This window comes from Myodes glareolus, chromosome 10 (assembly GCF_982192425.1).
Source record: "Myodes glareolus chromosome 10, mMyoGla1.1, whole genome shotgun sequence".
In the NCBI taxonomy this organism is placed as follows: Eukaryota; Metazoa; Chordata; class Mammalia; order Rodentia; family Cricetidae; genus Myodes; species Myodes glareolus.
Genome location: NC_142035.1, coordinates 88,637,588 through 88,662,282, shown reverse-complemented (window position 1 = coordinate 88,662,282; position 24,695 = coordinate 88,637,588). Strand labels below are relative to the sequence as shown.

The window sequence follows — 24,695 nt, the reverse complement described above, 5'->3', positions numbered from 1 at the left end:
TCCAAGGAACTCACAGACGAAAGGGTGGGCTTGTTTTTCTTTTCAAATAACTAGGTTATTTCTTTGTATTTTTAGATTCTATTTTGTTAATTTCAACCCTTATTTTTTGTCTTCTCTTAACTTTTTGAGTGTTGCTTGCTTGAAGTTTAAGATAGGCTTCAAGATACATCATTAATTCATTTAGTTGAGATCCCTCAAATATTTGCATGTCCTCTTAGGACTGTCATCATCATGCCTTCTATGTGTATTATATTATGCCGTAATTTTCCATCATGTCTAAGAATTTTACACTTTCTTATTGAACTTAATTATGCTCAGTAGAATCATAACCTTGGATTCAATTACTCATTGACTTAGTTTTATTTTTACATGATTATTATGTATATTTATGATACAGCCTGGCTAAAGCACAACCAATATGTTAATTGATCGTATTTTCAAATTCCAGTAACCTTTCCCTCATAGATATCCTACATTAATTTACCATTTTAGGTCTATGGAATTCTGTCTTATTTAGGGATATAAACGTATAGTTGAGTGTTATATTTTTTAGGTTTTTGTGTGCAATACTCTAAATGGCAGGTACTATGGAATGAATATCTGACATATATATTTGCATCTTCAGTATAGAACCTTTAGTGATATAAATCATTGATATCCTTGCAAATATGATATCTTCAAATATGAGTAGAAACTTAAGCTCAATAGAGCACTCAAGTAAAAAAGACCAACATTTTTTTTCCATAATAACAAATTTTAAACATTATTCTTTGGATATAATGATTCCTTTCCAATATCATTCCCCATTTTGTTTTCTGTTTTTTTTTCAAATTCATAAATTCTCAACAAGGGCTGAATTACAAAGGAAATCAGTGAAAAATCAAAACTATCTTGAGAGGAATAAAAATAATCAACTATCTGTAAGTCAATGTAAAATTTGAGTTACTTCTTAGGTATTTTTTGTAAAACAATTTACCATAGCTAAATTGAAATTTTCTTAAGTATATACCTTTATATTGACTAGTCCATTTTGAAATTTATTTTAAAAATATTAGGTTGTTAGAAATTTAGAACTATTTAGAAAGACAGTTCCTAACTAAGAACCTCTCAGATTTGTATTTAAGTTTTAGCCTATGTATTTCCTTTCTTGGGAAATTTTTAACTGAGGACATGAACATATGAACAATGATGTTCTTATCATACAGTTATTCTAATTTTTATTTTGTAACATTTTGTATACCTATATTGACCTAAGGTTGAAAAACATATTTCTTTTGGTTTAAAGAATAGGAAATCTTTTTATGGTATTATAAATCCTCGGAGATTATTCATGGAATTCACTATTTATATTGAATTTCCCAGGATAATATTATGGATCATCAGTCCAGGCCTATTGCAAATTCATCAATGGGATTAGGTCCAGGTTTCACAAATCTTCTTAATGAAGGAGAAGAAGGTAAGAATTATATGTAATCAGTAAGTCATTCAAATAAAGGTTCATTAAAATCAGGGAGAACAATATGTTTTACTACCCCAGCAGTTGCATCTTGGGTAGCATTGGTTAAGATTTATTCAGTGGTATTGCACTATATAGCTAATGAAATTTCAGTAACATTTCGGTTGTGATTTTCAAGATGAGAGCTACATAAGAACTACATGGTAAATTATTTTTGTCTGAGTAATTTCGAGGAGTAAGAATTTGGATATAATATGGGAAGTGAAGATTAAAATGATAGTATGCAGTCATTGAATTATACTAATCTTTGTATAGATTTTTTTGTACTGTTCATTGATAATTTTGTTCAATATATCATTTGAAAATTCCATGAATTCCAGTTTCCTTCATTGTTACACACATCTATTTTGGAAGCACGGCTATTTTATTAATACCATTACTACTCATTCTTCTCTCATATTTAGATAGCTTTTATTTCCAAAAAGAATATTTTCAGTATATTGTATATGCTTTGAAAGTAACACACAAATCTTTATTATATTCATGACTTGCTAGGTTTTACAATTTTAACTTATTAGTTCACACTATTAAATAATATTTTAGGTATTATGCAAAGTAGTTCTGTTATTAAGGAAGTTCCATACATAAGTCATCCTCTATATTATTTTATTGCCCTACTCACCATCCCGTGATTTTCCCTCTGCTCGTTTTAGTCATGTCTTCCTGACAAAAAACTACTCTTTATGATTGTATTGTCACACCTATAATATTTTCTATTACCGTCCATCTCCTTTCCTTCTCATACCTGTCTTTTTCTCTTAAAGTCATCACCTTTCTACACTCATATCTTACAAAAACACAGATACAAGCCACCCCCTCTTAATGGCTCGGAGTGCCATTAAGATACCCAGAGTCAGATCAGCTACCTGAGCCCTGGTATGTGTCTTAAGGATCAGAATGCAATTGTGACTAAACCTTCTAAGTCTTTTGCCTAAAAACTAAAAAATATTTGTTATCTGTCAAAGGATTATATTGAAGTTTAAGTACCTCTTAAAGTTTCCAGCTAAAGATAAATAAGCTGAATTAAAAATTCTCAAATGGGAAAATGAAAAAAATAGTATTTATTGTGGATTTTTTGGCCATTATACATACAATCTGTGTTTTTTTTAATGTTTGTGGTATAACTAAGTACATTTATTTGTGATGAACAGTGGTATTGGAAGATGATCAAGATAAGTGTGATGACAACAAAACTAAGCAGCCGTTGGTATGTAAATACTATTATTACAATTTTTTTTAAAAAAAACAATTTAGCTGGCTGGAGAGATGGCTTAGAGGTTAAGAGCACTGACTGCTCTTTCAGAGGTCCTGAGTTCAATTCACAGCAACAACATGGTGGCTCACAACCATCTGTACTGAGATCTGGTCTCTCATGGGATCCAAGCATACATGTATTCAGAATATTGTATATATAATAAAAAGATTTGCAAAAAAATGTACATAGAGCTAATAGCATGATGTTTTTAAACTTCTTTATTGAATAAATAGGTAATAATCCCATACTCTACTACAAATACCCTTAAATGACAAATGTTTTCTTCTAGAAGATCTATAATCAATGTTAGGTTTGAAGCAACAAACCTTAAGGTAGGTAACATGTAATTGTTATCAAATAGATTTAATTCACCATTTTTTACTGTGTATCATGTTTATAAATTAATAAGTCCAAAACTGAGTTGTGAGACATATTGAATTAAGGCCAGTGAAAAATATAGAGGCATTCTTTTTTATAATTAATTAATTAATTTTGCAATCTGGCTACAGTTTTCTCTCCTTTCTCTCCTCCCAGTCCCTTCACTACCTCTTCTTTTGCCTGTATCTCCTAATCCACTCCTACCCTGTTTCTGTTCAGGAAAAGGCAGGTCTCCCATTGATATCCACAAACATGGCATATCAAGTTGCAGTAAGACTAAGCACCATCCTCCCCCTCACCACGTGTTTAGGCTGGGCAGAGGAATAGAGTCCCAAAAGCCAGTAAAAGAGTCAGAGAGAGCCCTTAATCCCACTATTAGAGATTGCACATGAGGATCAAGTACACAACTTAATATATGCAGTGTGCCTAGGTCAATTCCATCTTTGAGCCCCTGGGATCCCAGGTTAGTTGATTCTGTGGTTGTTCTTGTGGTGTCCTTGACCCCTCTGGCTCCTACTGTCCTTTCTCCTCCTCTTCTCTGGGATTCCATGAGCTCCAGTTGGTCTTTGCCTGTGGATTTCAGAGACACTTTTAGGAGTAAAATTTTGTTAGGTTCAACACTTTCCTCAAAGACATCCACTTTGTCAACTCCGCTGTTTCAAAAAAGTGGATACGCTGCTGAATTTCATAAGTGGATCTGAAGACGTGTGATAACATTTCTTATAGATGCCAAATTTTATGGTGGATGAATGTGAAATTTGGAAATCGTCTTACATTTTCCAATTATTTCAAGTTACCATACTCAGGGGCTCTGAAGTTCCACTGTGTTCCTTTCTTTGGGCAAACCTGGTTTCATTTTTGTGAACACCTTCACATTTAAGTTGCCCAAGAAAAAGGAAGGATCACAAAAGGCTGTGTGAGAACTATCTTAGTGCGGATAAGGAGCCCCCCCTCCCCTCGCCATGTTGTCAAAGAACCAAAAGTCATAATTCTAAAAGTGACTTTCAATACTATATGTCACTAGCAGAGTGTTTCTTTTATAACAGCTATATAGAAATTAGAAATATGAGTTAGAAAAGCATATATAAAAGAAAAAGCTCAAAATGAAGAGTGTCCCATTTAAAAATTTAAAAAATAAAAGAAAAAATATCTTTTCACGTAGAAATAAATGAGACAGAATTCTCCAAACTTTCCATGACCTCTTAGGACAACCTGAGTACATAAAAATTTTATGAAGTAAATTCTTAATATGCAAGAGTCAACTCATAAAGACCATTGGAGAAAACAGCTTTGTATTATTAAAAATAGTTAACTTTGATATTCAACTCTCAATTAAAGGTTACAGCCAACAGGAAGGTGCATACAAGCAGTGAAAGAGAAGATGCAGTCCACGCCTCTGAAGGTACAGAAGCATTTGCGACTCCTGATGTTTCTGTTGCTAATATTGTGGCTTCTACTGTTTCTGTAGCAGTTGTTGCTGCCGCTACTTCCACTGCAGCAGACACTGCTGCCTCTGCTGCGGTAGCTGCCATTATGGCTGCTCTTGCTCCTGCTGTTGCAGCTGCTGCCTCTGCCGCTGAAAATATTAATGCTCTCGCTGCTGTTGCTCCTGGTGCTGCACCTGACAGTTCTTCTGTTCCTGTGGCTACTGCGACTGTAGCTGCTGTTCCTGCTGCTGCTGCGGCGGCCCCGGCTGCTCCAGACACCGGCGCTGCTGCTGTTGCTGCTGCCGCAGCTGCCACTGCCACTGCCACTGCCACTGTTACTTCTGTGACTTCTACTTCTATTAGTATTGATTCTGCTTCTGTTGCAGCAGTGGTTGCTGCTGCTGTTACTGCAGCAGCTGGTTCTGATGCTCCCACTGTTGCTCCTGTTGCTTCTGCTGTTGCTGCCGTTGCTGTTGCTACTGGTCCTGCTGCAGCAGCTGCCTTCGTTGTTTCTGTTGCTGCTGCTGTAGCTCCTTGTGTTGCTCCTCCTTTTATCACACAAGCTGCAGCCCCTTCTACTGTTGCTGCAGCTACTGCTGCTGCGGTTGCTACTCATGCTGCTGTGTCTCTTGTTGCTGCTGCTGCTGCCGCCGCAGCTACTGCTAACTGCTGCTTTTGTTTTTCCAGGCATTCCTGCTGTAACTACTGCAGCAAGTTCTCTTGCAGTAGCAGATCTTCCCGATGCTCCTTCTCGTGTACCCACTACTCCTGTTACAAACAGATTTATTCGACTGAGAAAAAAGTATGTAGAAGGTAGAAAACTGCATCCTGCTGTTGAGGAGACAGAGAAACATGATGGGTAAGGCTAGGAAGAACTGAACTGAGGTATTGTTCCTGCCCTGTACATTAATTCTACTTCTTGATAATGTCCATGTCCAACATGAGGTTTGTCTAGGGATAATCTTGGACAGCCAACAAGCAAACCAGGACAAATAACATTAGGTAATATTGTATACCATTAACATTGATGAATTTTGTTTAAAATATTATAACCTGGGTGTCAAATGTGAGACAAAAGAAATTTGGAAACCAGTATGTATATCAGTTTTAAGCCATAATATGGTAACAATGATTCATTTAAAAAATATCACAACTTTGATCTAACAATTTCACTTTGAGGATGGCCTCTTTTGGAATAGAAAAAAATGTTTTTAAGCATAACCATAAACACTCTGATAATATATCATAGGTAAATTAGACAAGATGCACATAAATGTGATACATATTAAACATAATTGAAGAATGTTTAATATACAGGCTTTGAATGTGTGTGTAGATGCATGCACAAGAAACAAGGAAATTTTTTCTGAATACTTGTCCTAAGGGTGAGATGTCTCCAGATTAAGGGCCCATGTATGTTCCCTCCCATCTGGGGTTCAGGTGTAAGTATGTATCCTGGAGTAACTTCAGAAACCTGAGAGTAAATTAGGACTGTCAGCTGTGTAGGAGGATTGGGGATTAGTAATGAAGAGAATAGTGGAATATAAGATATCAGATCAGGACAATGAGAAAGAGGGGACCTCTAATTAAGGAAGGGAAAGAGAAATACGGCAGAAGAAAAGCGGCAGTAAAATAACAGTAAGGATTCTAAAAAAAATAATAAGGAATTAACTATATATCTGAAAAACTATATTACACATAAGTTTGTGTATAAATATATAAAGAGTTAAAATGAACTTTTTTCATCTGAGATGATAATTACCTTCCATGAGCCAAAGAATTCCTAACAAAACCCCCAAGATCACGCATGAGAAGTCCTCTTTTAAGGTGTTGATCAGAATTGTCCAAGGAATCTTAGTCTTTTAAATATTAACATGACTAGTGCTATTGCATTTGGCTGCTGCCCAGAGGTAAGTTTCTAGTGCTGAAGGTACCATGCACTTCAAGATGCAGGACCCAGAGGCGTCTGAGCTGGAACTCATTGATAAGTAGTTCCCATGATACCATGCAATCTTTCAAAAATTATATATTAAAAATAAATGCATATATATGCATGAACAATAACAAAAAAGATGCAATGAATTTGTAACAATACAAAAAGAGCCATAGGGGAGGATTTGAGAGGATATTGAAGGGTTAAATGATGTACATATGTAAACTCAAAAATAAGATCATTAAAAATAAAATAAGAATAAACTTGGTGTGGTAATTCATATTCCATAGTATACATACTACTATGATTTCTTTGTTTTGACTGTCAGAAAATTTATCAAAATTATTTTTTTTAATTGTATTAACACTGAAATTATTTTCCATTTTCTATTCTATTTATTACTAAATTGTACTTATAGAAGATATTATGTGATAGTGTGTATGTATATATATAAAAACTTTACAAATTGGCATAAACAGTTATAAGGCATATTCTATGAATACCTAATCATTTTAGATATTAGTTTTTTATGTGTTAATTTTATCTAAAAATATGTTTTCTATTGTAGGGACAAAAAGAGCAAACCTAAGAAAAAATTTAAGGTGCTGTTTAAACAGGTATTAATTTGTTCAATATATTTATGAAATACAGGAATATATTACAAAATTATAACAATATTTAATTGAAAAATTAGGTAATGCTGATTGTAATAGCGCTTACCTGGAGTCTCAGCAGTCACGAGACTAAAGCTGGAGGATTGCCATTAGATCCTGACTAACCTGTACTCATTTATAGGTTCCAGGCAAGGCTAAAAGACAGAAAAAGGGTCTGAAAAAGAAGGGTAAAATCTGTAGAACTTTTTTGTTGTTTAAATATAGTATATTTGAATGTTTAAGAAGGTAGCTATTGTAAAATGCCTTGCAAATTGGTAATTTCAAGAGGTGCGTTTTTCTCTGATTATAAAAAAAATGATGAATTATCCCCTTTGTAGACAGTATTGTTTATCTTATAGGTCCCAAAGTCGGCAAAAGACATACATGATCTTATTGACTTGACTCAAATAATTGGATCCTGTTCAGCAGAATGTGAGTTTCCAATAACATTGCATGAATATAAAGTTGTTTATGTATTGCAATACATGTACACACACTGCTTGGAACTGCCTGTGGAGCCCTGCTGAGTCGTCATGCTCTTCATACAAGAATTATCCTTGAGCTAACCTAAAATGAAAGCACTGTATACTCTTTGTCAGATGCTATGGGCATGACCAATGCCTCCTCTTTACTGACTCTGATTATTCCCTGTGCCTTCACACTTTTGAGTCTTGTTACCATTATCTCCACATAAACCAGCAGTAAATCTAGAACCATCTTTCTTGCTACCAAATCTTCTGAAATCTCTGTCACATGTCTATGTACTTCTATATATTTATTTAAAAGAATGAAATTTGATTTTTCTTGTCTCTCATTTAAAAATCAACTGTCACTTCTAAGTGCTAGATTAGGAAACATTTCACTCTTCTATCTTCATCCCAGGCTGGTGACTACTGACTCCAACTTCCCTAACCCCAATATCTTTAGTTTGGTTACTTTCTGCCTGCCTACTGGCAAATCAAGAGTTTTTAAAAGCCAATTTGAGTGATAAATCTTTATAATGTACAAGAGGATCATTTCACAGCACTTGCCCCTTTCTGTCTAATTAAAATTTTTACCTTTAACAAAGTAAAATTTTATATAACAAAAACAGTTATCAAGTAAGAATTACAGTTAGAGTATCCAGTATATTTGTATTTTGCAAATTAGAGAAAATATTCTATTATCTGTATTGTCTTAGTGAGTCTAAAGTTTTGAATTTAAGTTACTTTATATTATAAATAGGGAAAACTATTATAACTATTTAGTCTTCAACTCCATCAAAGACCCCAGAAGGGTGAAAATTTACCTAACAACAGGGACATCTCATTACCTGAACAATCACCCAAAGTTCTTCAGTAATGTTCAGTCATGTATCTTTGGCCCACAGACCTAGTATATCTGACAGAATTTCCTGTGAAGTAGTAAATTCTAAAGGGCTATCCTACCTTGGTAAAGTTTTGCAGTTCCTTTTTTTTGTTATGCTTGTCCAGTTTGTACAATAGCTGTCATCAATTAGAGTAAAGGCAGTTTCTTTGATCATATATTTTGCCATAAAGAAAACAAACTCCACATGGAGTTTCTTTGATGCTCATTATCTCTGAAGTAGATTGGTGCTACCAGATATAGAAGTGTCTCACTGTCATGAAATCCTTAAGTTGTTAAACATATTAAATATCATATTATGTATATCATTGAAATGTTTTAAGACCATCTATCTAAACATATCTATGTATGATCTTGCAAACATGCCTGACATGACTATAATTTTGACTATTATAGATTACTATTAACCTGTATTTCTTAATTATATATTACATTTTTAAATGAGATGTATAAACATAAACTTTAAACAAGAGTGTGATATACATACAGTATAATGAAATTATCTTTAAATTTTATCAATAAGTCAAAATCCATATCAATGCAAAATATTTAAGATTAATAGCTGTTTTTGGATTAGATTCAGTAATCTACCCATTTATTCTACAATTTCCATACCATCCCGTTCAGTTTTTTTCAATTTCCAATAACAACCTGTAACCAACCCCTTAAAGAATAACAAACATCTATAGCAATTTTAGGCAATGTGGATGTAGTTTTTGAGACTATTTTCTGCTTATTGGTGTCACTGGTAATCTTTTTGGGACCCCATGAAAATTTAGAATTTTAGTCCAGCCCTGACTGGAGTACTCTGTGAATCTAGATCATATCAGCCAGCAGTCTTGAAGCTGTTCTGCATGTAGAACACAGAGGAAAATGCAACAGAGGTGCTCTAAAACATTGGATCATCAGTGTCATTCGTTTCCATCAGAGATTTTTCAGGGAGTCATTCTCAATCAAATCATATTTTTCTTAACACAGAAAGAACCCACAGTCTCTCATTCCCTGTGGGAACAAAGGCAAAACATTTTGTCCAAAGTAATATATCTATTGACTTAAATTTTGAGGTCAAGATATTTTTAAAATATACATGCTGGTTTAATATAGCAGCTTTCATAACGAAATGACTCTCAGCATACATCCAATTAAAATATAGAGTTATAGACCTTAGTCCAAAAAGGTACACCTATAGAACAATTGAGAAAGAGGGGACAGAAATGGTTCAAGAGTCAAATAATTACGCTGTTTGCTGTGATACTGATTCTCCTAGTTATATCAGAAGCTGCACCATACAGTCTCACAAACATTACATTACAACATAACATTCAACGAGAATTTAATGGAACTAATTTTTGAATTATGATCACCACAGGTTCCCCTGTGGTTTACAGGATTAATGTTCATGCAGAACATAGTTAATTTATCAGAAAGTACAGCTGATTGCAGTAATGGTCTGTCCGAGGCTTGTACCCAGTTCAGGCTATAACTGTCAATTCAAATTTATGTTTGAATTTCACTGTCCTCAGTCTCCTTGTCTAACTTACAAAATCTGCCAAATATCCTGTAAATTATGAACTTATCTAGCTCAGCAAATAGGATTCTTCCTGCTACTATGTGAACATGGCTGTAGCTTTATGTGGACATTTCAGGTGCTTTCACCTCAGACCCAGGAACACTTGTGGTCATTTCTGTGCTAAATATTTGAGGACCCTTTGCAAATATGCAGAATTCTTTCTCTCCATTGTTCTTTTCTCTGTTAGTTTAATTCCCTTGGCCAAAACTTCATTAGTTTTAATGTATGATCAGCTTCATCGTCTTAGAGCTGGGAGCCTGAGCAAATGTTTGGTATGGTATCCAGGGCTGTGGGAGAGTTGGGAAAATGCCCTGGCAATAATTTTAACCACAAACCCAGAAGTTTGTTTTTTTTTTCATTTGTGACATGTCCATGCCATGTAGTTCCAGAAGAATGAAAACTGAAAATGTTTCAGTCTTATCCTCCTATGTGCTGAGTCTATAGACAGGGAGCATAATTTCTTTCTCTTTGTTCCCTGACCTGCAATGGTCCATTTTTCTCTATCATAGACAGAAATACATTGCTCAAACTTCAGTATGTTCTCTATATTGGCATAGATGTGTCTTACTTGCTGTGTAAGTATGCCCTCGTTTTTGTTTCCATATTCAGCCCTCTTTCCCCCTGGAATTAGTGATGGGGCTCAGTGCACATTAATTCTGTTAGTTGATATGAAAACTCAGCTTTATTACAATGCTTATCAGGAGTCATAATGGATATTTATCTGCTCTATTGCTAGACTTTGAGTAATGTTAGAGATCTAGTTTGTTTCTTCTCCAGAACTTAGTATAATGAGTGCTGTTTTATCATAGAATGTGCTTATTTATTTTATTTTTATGTTTTCTTTTTCATACAGATCCTGGGAGCTCCTTAAAAAGTACACCTACATTTGATTTATATAAAGATTTAGAAGAACTTAAGGAAACCTATGCTCAACTACTCTTTGAAAAAGCTAAATTGAAAAAGAAATTATCTAAAGCAAAAGAAGAAAACTCACGGTTAGAGGAAAATCTTGTAGGAAAGAAAGAAATAAATTGTATTCTGAGGTATAACACTATAGTCCTTTGTAGTACACTTACTCTATTTATACTGAAGACTGGCAAAAGATTTTGGAAATTTCTTAATTTCCTTTTGGCATTTTGCAATAGTGATGGTAAATGGATTTTGACAATTTCTTAGTTTCCTTTTGGCATTTTGCAACAGAAAATTTCTATTTTTAAAGGGCAGAAGAAATTTTTAGAAATATTAAATCCACTAAATAATCATTAATATTTTTAATTTCTTTGTCTCATGCATTGATAACTGAATTCATACGCCTTTTAAAATACCAATGCAATATGTATATGGAGCCAGCCTACCACAATTACACATTTGTATTAGATAAGTAGGATTTTATGTGGCATTTTGTTATGTATCATAAATTTTTCTATAAGAAACAAAATTGAGGTGAATAATTTCCACTATTTCGAACTTTTTATAATTAATATGTTTCCCATGCAGAAATTTGTTGAAATACTTAGAAGCTCAAAATTATTTTGATTAATATTTTTGAATTTTTCTCCTGAAAAATTATGATCATTCTTTTTTTTAATTCATAAAAGTTTATTAATTTATAAAAGTTTCCATTTCCGCCCCTCCTCCCAACACTCTCCCCCACTCTCTCTGCTCCTCCCTCTCCATCCCTAAGAGCAGTCAGGGTTTCCTGCCCTGTGGGAAGTTTAAGTTCCTCCCCCCTCCCTCCAGGTCTAGGAAGGTGAGCTTCCAAAGAGACTGGATCCCAAAAATCCAGTATATGCAGAGGAAACAAGTCCCAGTGTCATTGTCAATGGCTTTTCAGAAAGACCCCGTGCCAGCCACATTCAGAGAATCTGGTTGGATCACGTGCTCGTTCAATCCCAGTCCAACTGGCCTTGGTGAACTCACATTAGATCAGTCCCCTAGTATCAGTGGGTGAACGCACTCCTCACGGTCCTGCCTTTCTTGTTCATGTTCTCCCTCCTTCTGCTCCTCATTTAGACCTTGGGGGCTCAGTCCAGTGCTCCAATGTGGGTCTCTGTCTCAATCTCTATCCATCAACGGGTGAAGGTTCCCTCTGATCTTGCCGTCTTTGCTCACGTTCTCTTTCCTTCTGCTTCTCGTTTGGACCTAGGGAGTTAAGTCCAGTGTTCCAATGTGGGTCTCTGTCTCTATCTCCATCCATCGCCAGATGAATTCTTATTAAGTGGTGTCCTGGGTTTTCTATTGCTATGAGAGACACCATGACCAAAGGAGCTTGCTTACCATTTCAAAGTCTTAGTCCATTATCATCATGGCTTGGAACATGGTGGCAGGGAGCATGGTGTCATGCAAACAGATGCTAAAGCTGTATCTGAGAACTGTACTTCCTGTTTTGGGGGCAGAAAAAAGAAAGTAAAACTGGGTCTGGCACGGGCTTTTGAAACCTCAAAGCCTACCCTCTGTGACACACTTCCTCCAGTAAAGCCAAACCAATTTGAACAAGGCCACCCCTTAAGCATTCTAATGCTCAAACAATTCCACTGCATTCAAGTATATGAGCCTATGGGACCCATTCTTGTTCATATCATTACTAGTAATTATTTTAATCTGTTAACAAATTTAATACATATTTTGGGTGATGCTTTGTATCAAACTTAGTACCTTACATGTAGTAGGCATCTCTCTGTTTAGGCGTATTCAAGTAATGGTTAAATTAACCAATTAAATTCTATCACTTAAAGAGAAAAAAGAGTAATTTAAGCCATTTTCTTTTAAAAGCATATTGATGTTTATTATTATGATCACCATTACTTGCTATTAAAATTACCCAAATGAATTCTTAAATTGTTCATAAAATACATAACAGCAAAGTAAGTAGAAATTGTGTAAAATGGATACATGAAAAGCATGCTCATAGATATTAGGTTGTGTATTTTTCTTTAAAGTTTAGAATATAGAGTAAAATGAAAACTCAGTGTATAAACTTTTGGAAATGTTATAAGCAACTTATGAGCATCCAATTTATAAAATGAACATTTTGTTTTCTGACTAGAGTAATTCTAAGATTAGCTTATTTAACCACAGATCAGTCATAAAAGAGCAAGTAAAATTGATAAGCAAAATAATTTGTGATTATAATGAGTCTGAAGAGGATCTGAGAGAGGAAGAAGAGATGACTGAGAGAAGTGAGCAATGCAACAGACAAGTTACATGGACACATGGACTTGAAATATGTCAGAAAACAAGAGATGTGGTGTTAAAGCAGGTAATCAATCTTTAAGGAAAATAGTATTGCAACATTTGCCCACTAATATGTTAATATGCCTTGATTTAATAATATTTGAATTTTTAACAGATATGTAAACAAAAAAATTTCCTTTGTCAGTTTCATCACTATGTAAACTGATGTAGGATGGTCTTCTATCTATCTGTTGTTTTCATTAGTTAATTAATAAAGAAAACTGCTTGGCCTGATAGGTCAGAACATAGGTAGGTAGAGTAGACAGAACAGAATGCTGGGAGAAAGAAAGTAGAGTCAGGCAGATGCCATGGCTTTCCTCTCTAAGATGGAATTGGGTTAGAACCTTCCCAGTAAACCAAGACCTTGTGGTGATATACAGATTATTAGAAATGGGTTAATTAATCTGTGAGAGTTAGCCAATTAGAGGCTGGAGGTAATGGGCCAGACAGTGTTTAAAATAATACAATTTCCATGTAATTATTTTAGGGGTAAGCTATCTGGGATCCAGGTGGGAACGCAGCCCTCTGCTCCATCTATAGCAAACAATTAGTATATACACAGAAAACCTTGGGAAATCTACCATGCTGGTATCTTTGTTTCTGGCTTCCCAGACCCAAAATAACCACACACAAACTATATTATTAAAATCACTGTTTGGTCTATTAGCTCTAAATCTTACTGGCTAGCTCTTACATCTTAATTTAACCCATTCCATTAATCTGTGTATCTCTACATGGCTGTGGCTTACTGGATAAAGTTTCATATTGCATCTGACATTTGTCTGTGGCAGGACTACATGACTTCTCCTAAGTCTGCCTTCTTTTTCTCAGCATACAATTTAGTTTTCCCTGCCTACTTCTATTCGGCCCTTTCAGACACAAGTCAGATTCTTGATTAACCAGTGGTATTCACAACATACAGAAAGGAATCCCACCTTTGCTTTTCTGTCTAAATAAAAATGGTTTTAACATTAATGTAGTAAAATTACATATAAAAAACAAGTATTAAGCAAGAATGACAACTACAATATTTACATATACTTTATCTTTTTTCATAACTAAGGAAAACTATAATTATATCTATTCAACTCCATCAAAGATTCCAAAAGGATAGAATATTACCTAAGTTAACAGAAAATATATTGTAAGAAACTTCCAAAACTCTAGAATTGACAGAGACATCTTGCTACCTGGACAGTCACTTAAAGTTCTTCTGTATCATTGCTAGCCCCTATCTTCAGAGTACTGACGTATAGTATCAGGCAGACTTTTTCATGAACCAGGAAATTTTAAACATACTTCTGCCTGTACTGGCAGTTTGTCAGTCACTTTCTTCAGTGTTCTTCAGAATGTCTAGCAGAATCGTTCATGAAGCAGGAACCCCGATGAATCATCTCACATTTATGCAAGTTCAGCAGTCATTTTTCTATTGGTCCTGCATGTTCAGTTTATACAGCATAATATCAAGCAGTACAGGCAAAACCAGTTTCTTGCCCAAATGGCTAACCAATGCCATAAGGAGCCCCTTCAGTGTCTATCATCCTCTTAAAGTAGATTGATTGCCGCCAGGAGCAGATGTGTCTCATTGTCATGAAAGGTCTAAGTTTTTAAAACATTTTACAATATTCTGTAGTCTTTGAAAGGTTTGAAGAATATCTAACTGAAGTATATCTCTATATATCTAGACATGACTACAAGCTAGACTATTATAGATGTTTATTAACCTATATTCCTTAATTATACATTACATTATTAAGTGACCTGTACAAATCAATAACTTAATCAAGAACAGAAATATACATATAAAAATTGACCTAAAATTTGTATCAATAAACCAAGATCCATACCAATGTAAAGTATTTATCTGTATAACACATTCTCCTTTAAATGTAAGCAAACATTTATAAGCAATATTTGGGGATTTGGGCATAGTTCTTTTCAAACTGTTTCCTGCTTTTTGTTGGCAAAGTAATTTTGGGGGGAGTATACAGAAACATTTTGGGGGATCTTGGTCAATCAAACCACACTAGCTTGGATTGAATCCACAGGTTCTCATCTTCTGTGGGAATAGAATCATGTTTGATGCCTCTGATACTGCATGGTGGGAGCCATTCTCACCACCTCACATCTGGGAAGCACTGTGCAACATATAAACCATGTTTATCTGAGTAAAAGCTAAATCTGCCATGCAACACATAGCATGGCCTGGAAATATCTCTGTGTATTGCATTGGGAATCTGCTACACTCTCTTGCTTTTGTATGCCTAGCAAACCTGATTCTGCTGCCTGCCCAGGTGGTGAGTGCTGAGCTGTGGACATGGTTTCAGCTTGTTTCCTACTGATGCCAATTGGGCTCATACACATCTAGACCCAAGGTGGGCGCCTGGGATCAGCTCCAAACTTTTCAGATAACATTGGTGTGCCAATCTGTTGAAGTTAAAACCTTCCATTTTATTTAAACAGAAAGGGGGAAATGATGTGGGAAGTTCTTCTGTATATGTGTTGGTTTTATTGGTTAATGAATAAAAAAGCGGCTTTCTGCCAATGGCTTAACAGAATATATCCAGGCTGGAAGAGAAATATATATAAAGGGAATAGACAGAGTCAAGGAGAGGCCATGTAACTGCCAGAGGAAAAAGACATGAGCCATTGGTTTGAACCTTGCCAGTAGGCCATGAACCTTGTCATAAAATATAAAATATGAATGGGTTAACTAAAAATATAAGAGCTAGTTAGCCACAAGATTAAGTGATTAGCCAAGCAGTTATTTAATTAACATAGATTCTGAGTAGTTATTTCAAGTCTGGGAATTTGGAAACAAACAAGTGGCCTCCGTACAACAAGAGACCAATTTGTTCACACACTCAAGAATCTCATAAAAACACTGAAAGACATATTAAATAACCAGAGGACGTGGACAGGCCTTGCCCATACTGCCTCAGTTTATGTGAGTTCATATGAGATTTGGTCAAGTTGATATACAGGGTCTTGTTTTCTTTATTTCCTCCATCCTCTTGGCTCTTGTACCATTTTTTCTTTCTCTTCCATGGGATTTCCTGAACCTTGAGTGGAGAGAACTGATGGAGACACCACATTCAGGACTGTCTGTTCTAATGTCTGTCACTCTCTGCATTTGTTCCCATTTTTCACACTAGGAAGCTTCTCAGATGATGTCTGTGCAAGACACCAATAACTTGTCCTTCTGGGTCTGGGATATTTCACCCAGAATGATTTTTTTTGTTTAGTACATTTACTAGGTTTGTTTATCCCCTAATTCTTATGGAAACACAAAATACCCAAAGTTATTCAAAGCATTAATATCAGTGCTTGAAAAAATATATCTGGTTTTAGATTATAATAAAGGACATAGTAACAAAATGATGTGATTGTCACACAAAAAGACATGTAGAAAAGTGTAATCAAATAGGAGACACGGAACTGTAGAAGGAGATTACTTGTTCATTTTCCAGCCACCCAGACAGAAAAAAAATCACACAAAAACTATATTAATTCCAACACTGCTTTGGCAATGACTTTAGTGTATTGTACTATGAAACAAAGAACTGTCTCTGTCTACAGAGAACTGGTAGACAGAACCCTGTGTTTACTATAACAACCTGTTTAGACTTTTTGTTGTTTTAACTGAGAGATCCCACAACCATGCTTTTGAGATGGCGGATGTTTTCAAACACAATGTTCTGTCTGCATAAAGTGGACATCTGCATGAAGGGAAATGAAAATCTCTTCATTTTCCTCTCCCTGTAAATGAATCAATTAAACAGACCGATCACCACAATGTCAAATATGAACCTCTGGGCTTTGAATGCCCCAATTCCAATAGGTCAAAAAATGTTAGAGAGAATTGACAACAGGATTAGCACAAAGGAGCAGAATACAGGAACAACAAATGAGCTAGAAAAAATGTGAACTAAATATATAAGAGGGAGATAGTTTACTGAAAATATAAGAAGTTCGGAATTTTAATACTAAATGAGTAAAAAAATCCAGCTCAGTTCTCAAAACCAGAACCACAAGGGAAAAATATGACTCAGCCTTGACATATTTCCAAAGACATCTAAGTTAGTACTCCCTAGCAATACCTGAACACCCATCTTTGTTTCAGTACTACTCACAATTGCCAAGATATGAACAAAGACGACACATCCATCAACAAAGGAATGGACAAGTAAAACAGTATGGTGTTCACAGGAACTTTATCCAGATGTAAAATACAAGGATCTACCATTTCAAGGAAAAATGCATGGAACTGGTTATTATTATGTAAAATGAAATAAACAAATTACAAAGAAAACATTAATACTTTCTAATGTACAGAATACACCTCTAAATAATATATATTGGGCTTGGTGTAGGGGGTATGTGCATAAGAAGTATAGCATCTAAAGATAAGGAGAGCATCAAAGAAGCTTCTTTTCACAGTGCATGGTAATTAACAGAGAGCCCCAACTGGAAAATATACAGGGAATGAGGTTTTAGGGCACTCAGTCATAAACTGATGTGGGATGTCAATCTGTATATGTGTTGTTTTATTTGGTTAATGAATAAAGATATTTTGGTCAATGGCATAGAAGAAGAAAAGCAGGTAGGAAATCCGAACAGAGAGAGAAAGAATAGGCAGGGTTGAAAGAGACTCCATATAGCCGCTGAGGGAATAACATGCCACACAGGTAAGCAACAGCTTCATGGTAATTCACAGTTTAACAAAAACTGGATAATTTAATAGTTAAAGCTAGCCAATAATAAGCCTAAGACATGGGCCAGACAATTGTAACAATAATAAACCTCACAGTGGTTATTTCATAAGTGGTTTTGGAAACAGGTAAGCAGAAAAATAATAGTTCAGGGAAACCAGTGGGACAGAAAATGCTTCTAGCTACAATAAATGGGATGTCTTCATCAAACCCCTCCACCAACACTGGGGACCTATGCAGAAGAGGAGGCAGAATGAGGTGGTGGATAAACTACAATATTTTCCAGACAGAACACAGGTTATGCACATATGAACTCACAGAGACTGTAACTGCATGCACAAGACTGCTCAGGTTCTAACCAGAAAAAAATTCCGACACTTAACAGATGGAAGCACACATTCTCACCATCGTCAAAAAGATTTTAATGATTGACACATAGTTGGGAAGAGAAAATAATTTCTCTCCTGTAGAATGTCACTGAGTATATCAAACAGTCTACATGCCCAACCAAAGTTCAAAGTTGCCAACACAAAATGGACTCTATGTGTGTGTGTGTGTGTGTGTTCACTTTCTGTTTTAGTTTGGTATTTTTCATCACATTGACATTGATTTTATTTTCCTTTATCTGTTTTGAGTTCCATTTCTTTTGTCTGCAGTTTTTCTTGTGTTCTTTGCTTTGAGTGAATGAGGAAAAGATGAAGTTGGGTAAATAGTAGAGTAGGATGTAATATGGGATTATTTGGGGAAGGGGAAAGAATATGATTGAAATATATTGTATTAAAGAAATTATACAAAATGATAAAAATAAAACTGATATGACAGAATAAGAGTGCAAAGTAAACTAGTAAATAATTAAGGTAGTCACATATTTTTCTCATGTAAAGAGTCAAGAAAAACTTGTTTTGTAGTGTGCTTGCAATGCTTTCCTATCAGTGGCTTTAGCTACCTCTGAAGGTCATTCCATCTACACACAAGTTAATAAATGACATAGTATGCAGCTTTTTTTTAGGGAAACTTATTTTGGATAGCTGATACCTAGATCCCTATGTTGTGATACATGTACTAGAAAATAAAGGAATGAAGCTTCCATCAGCTAGTGGAATTAGTGAAAGTTGCATGCAGAGCTGGACATGTATCTTCCTCACTATTCTAATGGTATTAAGAATGAATCAGTTTGCTTAGATAGAGGAATTCCGTCACTGTATCACACGAAAATAAAAATGTGTGTATTGCATGTAAAACTTCTCAATACTGAAGAGCTGTAGATATGGTTACCATTTGCATTTTACTGATTAATAAAACCTGAGACAGGACCTAAACTTGTTTCAGAACGAACATCTTGTAGTAATTGAAGATGGGATTAAGGCTCACACATTCACATTCAGGCATCAGTGTTTAAACACCTCGCTCACATCCTTCAATAAAATATCTAATTATTGCAAAGAAATCTCATGTCAGGCACTAGAAAGACAGCACAAAATGTTTACAAGCAGGCAGAAAGACTTATGTTCAGTCCCCTGTACCCATTAAAAACAGACATGATGGTGCCTGCTGTGATCACGGCTCTGGAGAGGCAGCAACGGATTGCTCTTGAGAGTTTACCAACCAGCCTCACCTACTTTTTCAGTTCCATACTTGATATAAAGAAAATAAAAGACAAAAGCTCCCAAAGAACACTTCAGATAGTCTTCATTTACAACTGTGATCTTGCCACCTAAATACACCCATACATTACACAATATTATGTCAATATTTACCATTGCTGGTATAGCTTTGGTCATATGTATGTATTTGTGTATATATATATATATATATATATACAATTTTTTTAAATTAAAATGACTGTGTAACCCTTGTAAATCAAAATCACAAAGGCCACAAGGGCCTTTCCCCTTTCGTTTTTGTCAGCCTCAATATTTGATTAAAGCTGAAATAGAAATGTAAGGAACTGTAGTCCTTTGGCAGCATTAGTTCATTTTTATGAACAGTGAGGCCATATTACTTCCCGCTCTGTGGGTTGGGAAAATCCTGTTGCAACAACTAAATTAAACCTGTAGTGGTAGCATCAAAACATCCATAAAGTATGTGTATAAAAGGGTCTTCCCTTATTTTTATAAAAAGCCTCATCACATAAATAGATGATAGCTCAGTTTATATCAAAGTATTTGATGGCTCAATTTGTATCAAAGTATTAATTAAATTATTTTTTATCTTTCATTCAGCTACAAAAAGAAAAAGAATATGTACAGAGGATGGAAGATCACCTACACAAGTAAACTTTAAATTGGCATATATTTATATAGAAAATAAATAATATGAAACTTGTATTAACTTACAGTTAATATAAAAACACCGTAAAACTGTTAAATGTTTCTCAAAATTCACAACACAGAGTTTGGGAAGTAACTCAATAGTGTATTATGGCTCTGCATCCATGATATACTATGTGGAATATTAGTTCCAGAATAGTACCAACCATAAAAATATGTAATTTTTATGTACCTACATCTTGTTTATTCTTTTATAAAAAGCTCAAAAGTGGTACAATTTCTTCATCGTGGACATTTGACATATTTCTTTTATAAAGTCACTGTTTCATATGAGAATACAAATGTTATGTGTTGGTTTGTGTGTGTAAGAATGAGTGTGTGAGCAATTAGAAAAGGGACTGAAAGAAGGAATAGAGAGTTCTAATGGGAAATAAGAAGGAATTAACACAGGATTAGGGAAAGGGGGGAAGGAGATGGTTTTTGAATGGCAAATAAGAATAAAGTATAATAATAAACTTCTGTGAAAATCTTGTAATGAAACATATTGTTTGACATGTATGACATCTAAAACTTAAAAAGTAAAAATAACATGGCATTTAAAATTGGTGTGTGAAAATATAGTTGAATATTTTTAGGTTAGAACTAGAAAATACCTCATTAGTGGCTACAGTGAAGAACCAAAAGGAGAAAATAGAACATCTGCAGAAACATCAGCAAGACAAACACCAAGGCCTGGAACCCAGTCCCAGTTTGGTATGTCAGTTTCATGTTAATCCCTTTCTGGCAATGAAAAGAAATACTTTAGGAAACATATGAAATATCTCCCTAAAAATATTTTAATGTTAAACAATCTTGTGCATAGAGAATGTTTTAATCTGCCTTCTAATACCTTCACTTTAATTCTTTTCTCATTACTTTTACACTTTCATTACTTTTTTTTTCTCAAAGTTTATTAAAATACAAAGGTTTCCATTTCCGCCCCTCCTCCCAACACCCTCCCACTCCCCCCACTCCCTCTCCTCCTCCCTCTCCATCCCCAATAGCAGTCAGGGTCTCCCACCCTGCAGGCAGTCCAAGCTCCTCCCCCCTCCCTCCAGGTCCAGGAAGGTGAGCATCCAAACAGACTGGATCCCAAAAATCCAGTATATGCAGAGGAAACAAGTCCCAGTGTCATTGTCGATGGCTTTTCAGAAAGACTCCGGGCCAGCCACATTCAGAGGATCCGACCTCAATCAGAGAATCTGGCTGGATTACATGCTCGCTCAGTCCCAGACAACTGGCCTTGGTGAACTCTCATTAGATCAGTCCCCTTGTATCAGTGGGTGATCGCACCCCTCGCGGTCCCGATCTCCTTCCTCACGTTCTTCCTCCTACTGCTCCTCGTTCGGACCTTTGGGGACTCAGTCCGGTATTCCAATGTGGGTCTCCATCTGTATCGCCATCCCTCGTCGGATGAAGGTTCCCTCTGATCTTGTCTTACTTGCTCACGTTCTCTTTCCTTCTGCTTCTCGTTTGAACCTAGGGAGTTAAATCCAGTGTTCCAATGTGGGTCTCCATCTCCATCTCCATCCATCGCCAGATGAAGGATCTATGGTGATAAGCAAAATATACATCAGCATGGTTATGGGCCAAGGCCAGTTCAGGCACCCTCTGCTCTATCCAGAGAACAATCTGGGGATCTCTCCTTGGACCTGGGATCCTATTTATATTCAAGTCTCTAGTAAACCCTAAACTGACTCCCTTAGTTGAGATATATTCTTCCCTGATCCCATATCTATCCTTCCTCCCTCCCCCACTCCCAGTCCCCCGAGCATTCCCCATTCCTCCCCAGCTCCCTTCTCTCTAACCCTCTCCCCTTCCAGCAACCCTCCCACCCCCACAAGCACCCGAGGTTACCTGGGACTCTTGTCTATTTCCAATCTCCAGGAGGAAAATTACCTGAATTTTCTTCAGGTTCACCCTCCTATCCAGCTTCTGTAGGATCACGAATAATAGGCTCAAAGACCTTTAATTATGGCTAGAATTCACTTATGAGTGAATACATACCATATTCCTCTTTTTGGGTCTGGCTTACCTGACTCAGTAAAGCGTTTTCTTTTTTTTTAATTATTATTTTTTTATTTTTTTTATTTTTTATTTAATTTTTACTGGGAACCCCTCCAGAATCAAGTCTCCTGCAAACCCTAAAATGGCTCCCTTAGCTGAGATATAAACCTCCCTGCTCCCACAGCCATCCATCCTCCCTCCCTCCCTCCCATTCCCCCAAGCCATCCCCAATCCTCCCCCTCTCCCCTCTCCCTGAACATCTTCCCTTACTACCACTCCCCCACCCCCCATGCACCCGAGTTTACCTGGCAATGTTGCCTAGTTCCACTATCCATGGGGATAACAATATGATTTTCTTCAGGTTCACCTTCTTATTTAGCTTCTCTAGGATCACAAATTCTAGACTCAAAGACCTTTAACTATAGCTAGAAACCACTTATGAGTGAGTACATACCATATTCCTCTTTTTGGGTCTGGGTTACCTCATTCAGTAAAGCGTTTTCTATTTCCATCCTTAAAATGCTCCATTAACATTAAAATGTTAATTTTGAAAATGAAAGTCACTTGTACCTCTCTATTGTGCCTTCCTTGGGTGCCGTGATGTACCTCTCTATTGTGCCTTCCGTGGATGTTGTGATGCACCTCTCTATTGCGTCTTCCTTGGGTGCCGTGATGTACCTCTCTATTGTGCCTTCCTTGAGTGCCATGATGGCGAAGGCAGAAATGACACAAATAGCTTCAAATAGCACCTAACGCGATATCATTTGGGTAATCCTGCTTGGAGATGTATATGAAGACACATATTTTCCTATTTACAGTGGACACTAAATAACAACATTCCATTTAACGGTGACAGCTTTCATAGGAAGCAATCATTATTTGCAGAGGGAAAGGAAGTAAGAGTTAAGGATAACTGAAACAATCAACTACTTATCTATAGTTTATCATTGTTTCTCCCAGGGGAAATTATACAAAGTCTTCTTTTGAGTAAAACTTAAATGCATACTCATATCCTTGTTAAGAAAATACCCATTTCAATCTATGTACATTGGCTTATAGCTTTCTTAGAGTTTTATCATGCTTCCCTACTTTCCTAGTGCTTTACATCCTTTAGGAAATTTCCTCATGTTCTTGTTACCCCCAACCATAAGATGATTTTGTTGCTATGTCAGAACTGTAATTTTGCTATTGCTATCAATCATAATGTAAATATGATTTTTGGAGACAGATGTTTGGCAAAACACTTGCAACTCACAAGTTAAGGATATTTAGAGTACTTTAGATTATAAGTATTTATTAGGGTCAGAGAAAAGCCTACTTAATGAAAGTTCTAGGTAACTGGAGAAATTGTTTCTTATAATAAACTTAGTAGTTAAAAAGTACCTATAGTTTCCTTATGAGATATGTGTTCGCCCTAATGGTAAACTTTGCTTTAATATTTTCAGTAATGCTTATTACTAAAACCTTGCAGCTTTATAAAATTAATGTTGGCAATTTAACAAAATAGACAATGTACATATAAATCAATTTGAGTGCTTTGAAGAAAGTGATTTTGTGTTCTTTACTGTTTCCATCAAGTTTCTAATTTAGCCCAAGTCCTATCTATCCACATCCCTCATAAACACATGAGTACTAAGATTTCAGGAAAGATGACTGAGTCTCTAGGATTTTAAAATTATATTCTGTCTTTTAATAGTCTGGAAATGATATGCAAGAACTAAGCGGGGAACTCAGTGACTTAAGAAAACCCATGCAACTTAGTTTGGGGATGCAGAACAAACAAAAGAGTGATATAGGAGAACTACCTGGGTAAGTTCCTAATCCTTCCGATAATTTCGGTGATTTGACTCTAATTCTTGTAATACCTAAATAAAAATTCAATTTACACTTAGTTGTTAGGATTTGAATGACAATATTGTAGATTTACTAAAGAAACTCATACAGAAACTTTTTTTGAGGCAGTATTTTGTATTGTTAGGCCATCTTGGCTTCAAATTCTGAGCTTTCATCCTCAACCTGCCAGACACTGAATATGTACCCATATATGTTGTTAGTGTGCGTGTGTCTGTGTGTGTGTCTGCGCATGTGTGTGTGTATGTGTGTTGTGTTTCAAAAAGGAAAGCAATTTTTCTGAACAGCAAAATAACAAATGTATTCTGTGTTTTCTTCAAGAATTTTGACACCAAATGAAGCATTGCCTTTGGCATGAAGCATCAACTGCATTCTACTTTGTCACAAATATTTATTTTTTATATGACTTCTCTTTCTTTTTTGTATTTCATTGTCTTGAGGATTAAAAAAAATTATACATAGACTTTATCTTCTAAAACTCACAA

General features: G+C 35.6%; 1 protein-coding gene across 1 annotated transcript in view; it reads left to right on the top strand.

Annotated features, from left to right (window-relative positions):
* Positions 1-24,695, top strand: part of LOC148120722 (uncharacterized) — a 46,570-nt gene that overhangs the window by 6,066 nt on the left and 15,809 nt on the right. Inside the window, exons 2-12 of the mRNA XM_087911395.1 lie at positions 1,363-1,456; positions 2,668-2,723; positions 4,488-4,551; positions 5,264-5,435; positions 7,078-7,126; positions 7,522-7,594; positions 10,951-11,140; positions 13,176-13,356; positions 20,266-20,315; positions 20,949-21,066; positions 24,056-24,168. Coding sequence (XP_087767521.1) covers positions 1,372-1,456; positions 2,668-2,723; positions 4,488-4,551; positions 5,264-5,435; positions 7,078-7,126; positions 7,522-7,594; positions 10,951-11,140; positions 13,176-13,356; positions 20,266-20,315; positions 20,949-21,066; positions 24,056-24,168 — 1,151 coding nt within the window. The 5' untranslated portion in view covers positions 1,363-1,371. The remainder of the gene's footprint in view (positions 1-1,362; positions 1,457-2,667; positions 2,724-4,487; positions 4,552-5,263; positions 5,436-7,077; positions 7,127-7,521; positions 7,595-10,950; positions 11,141-13,175; positions 13,357-20,265; positions 20,316-20,948; positions 21,067-24,055; positions 24,169-24,695) is intronic.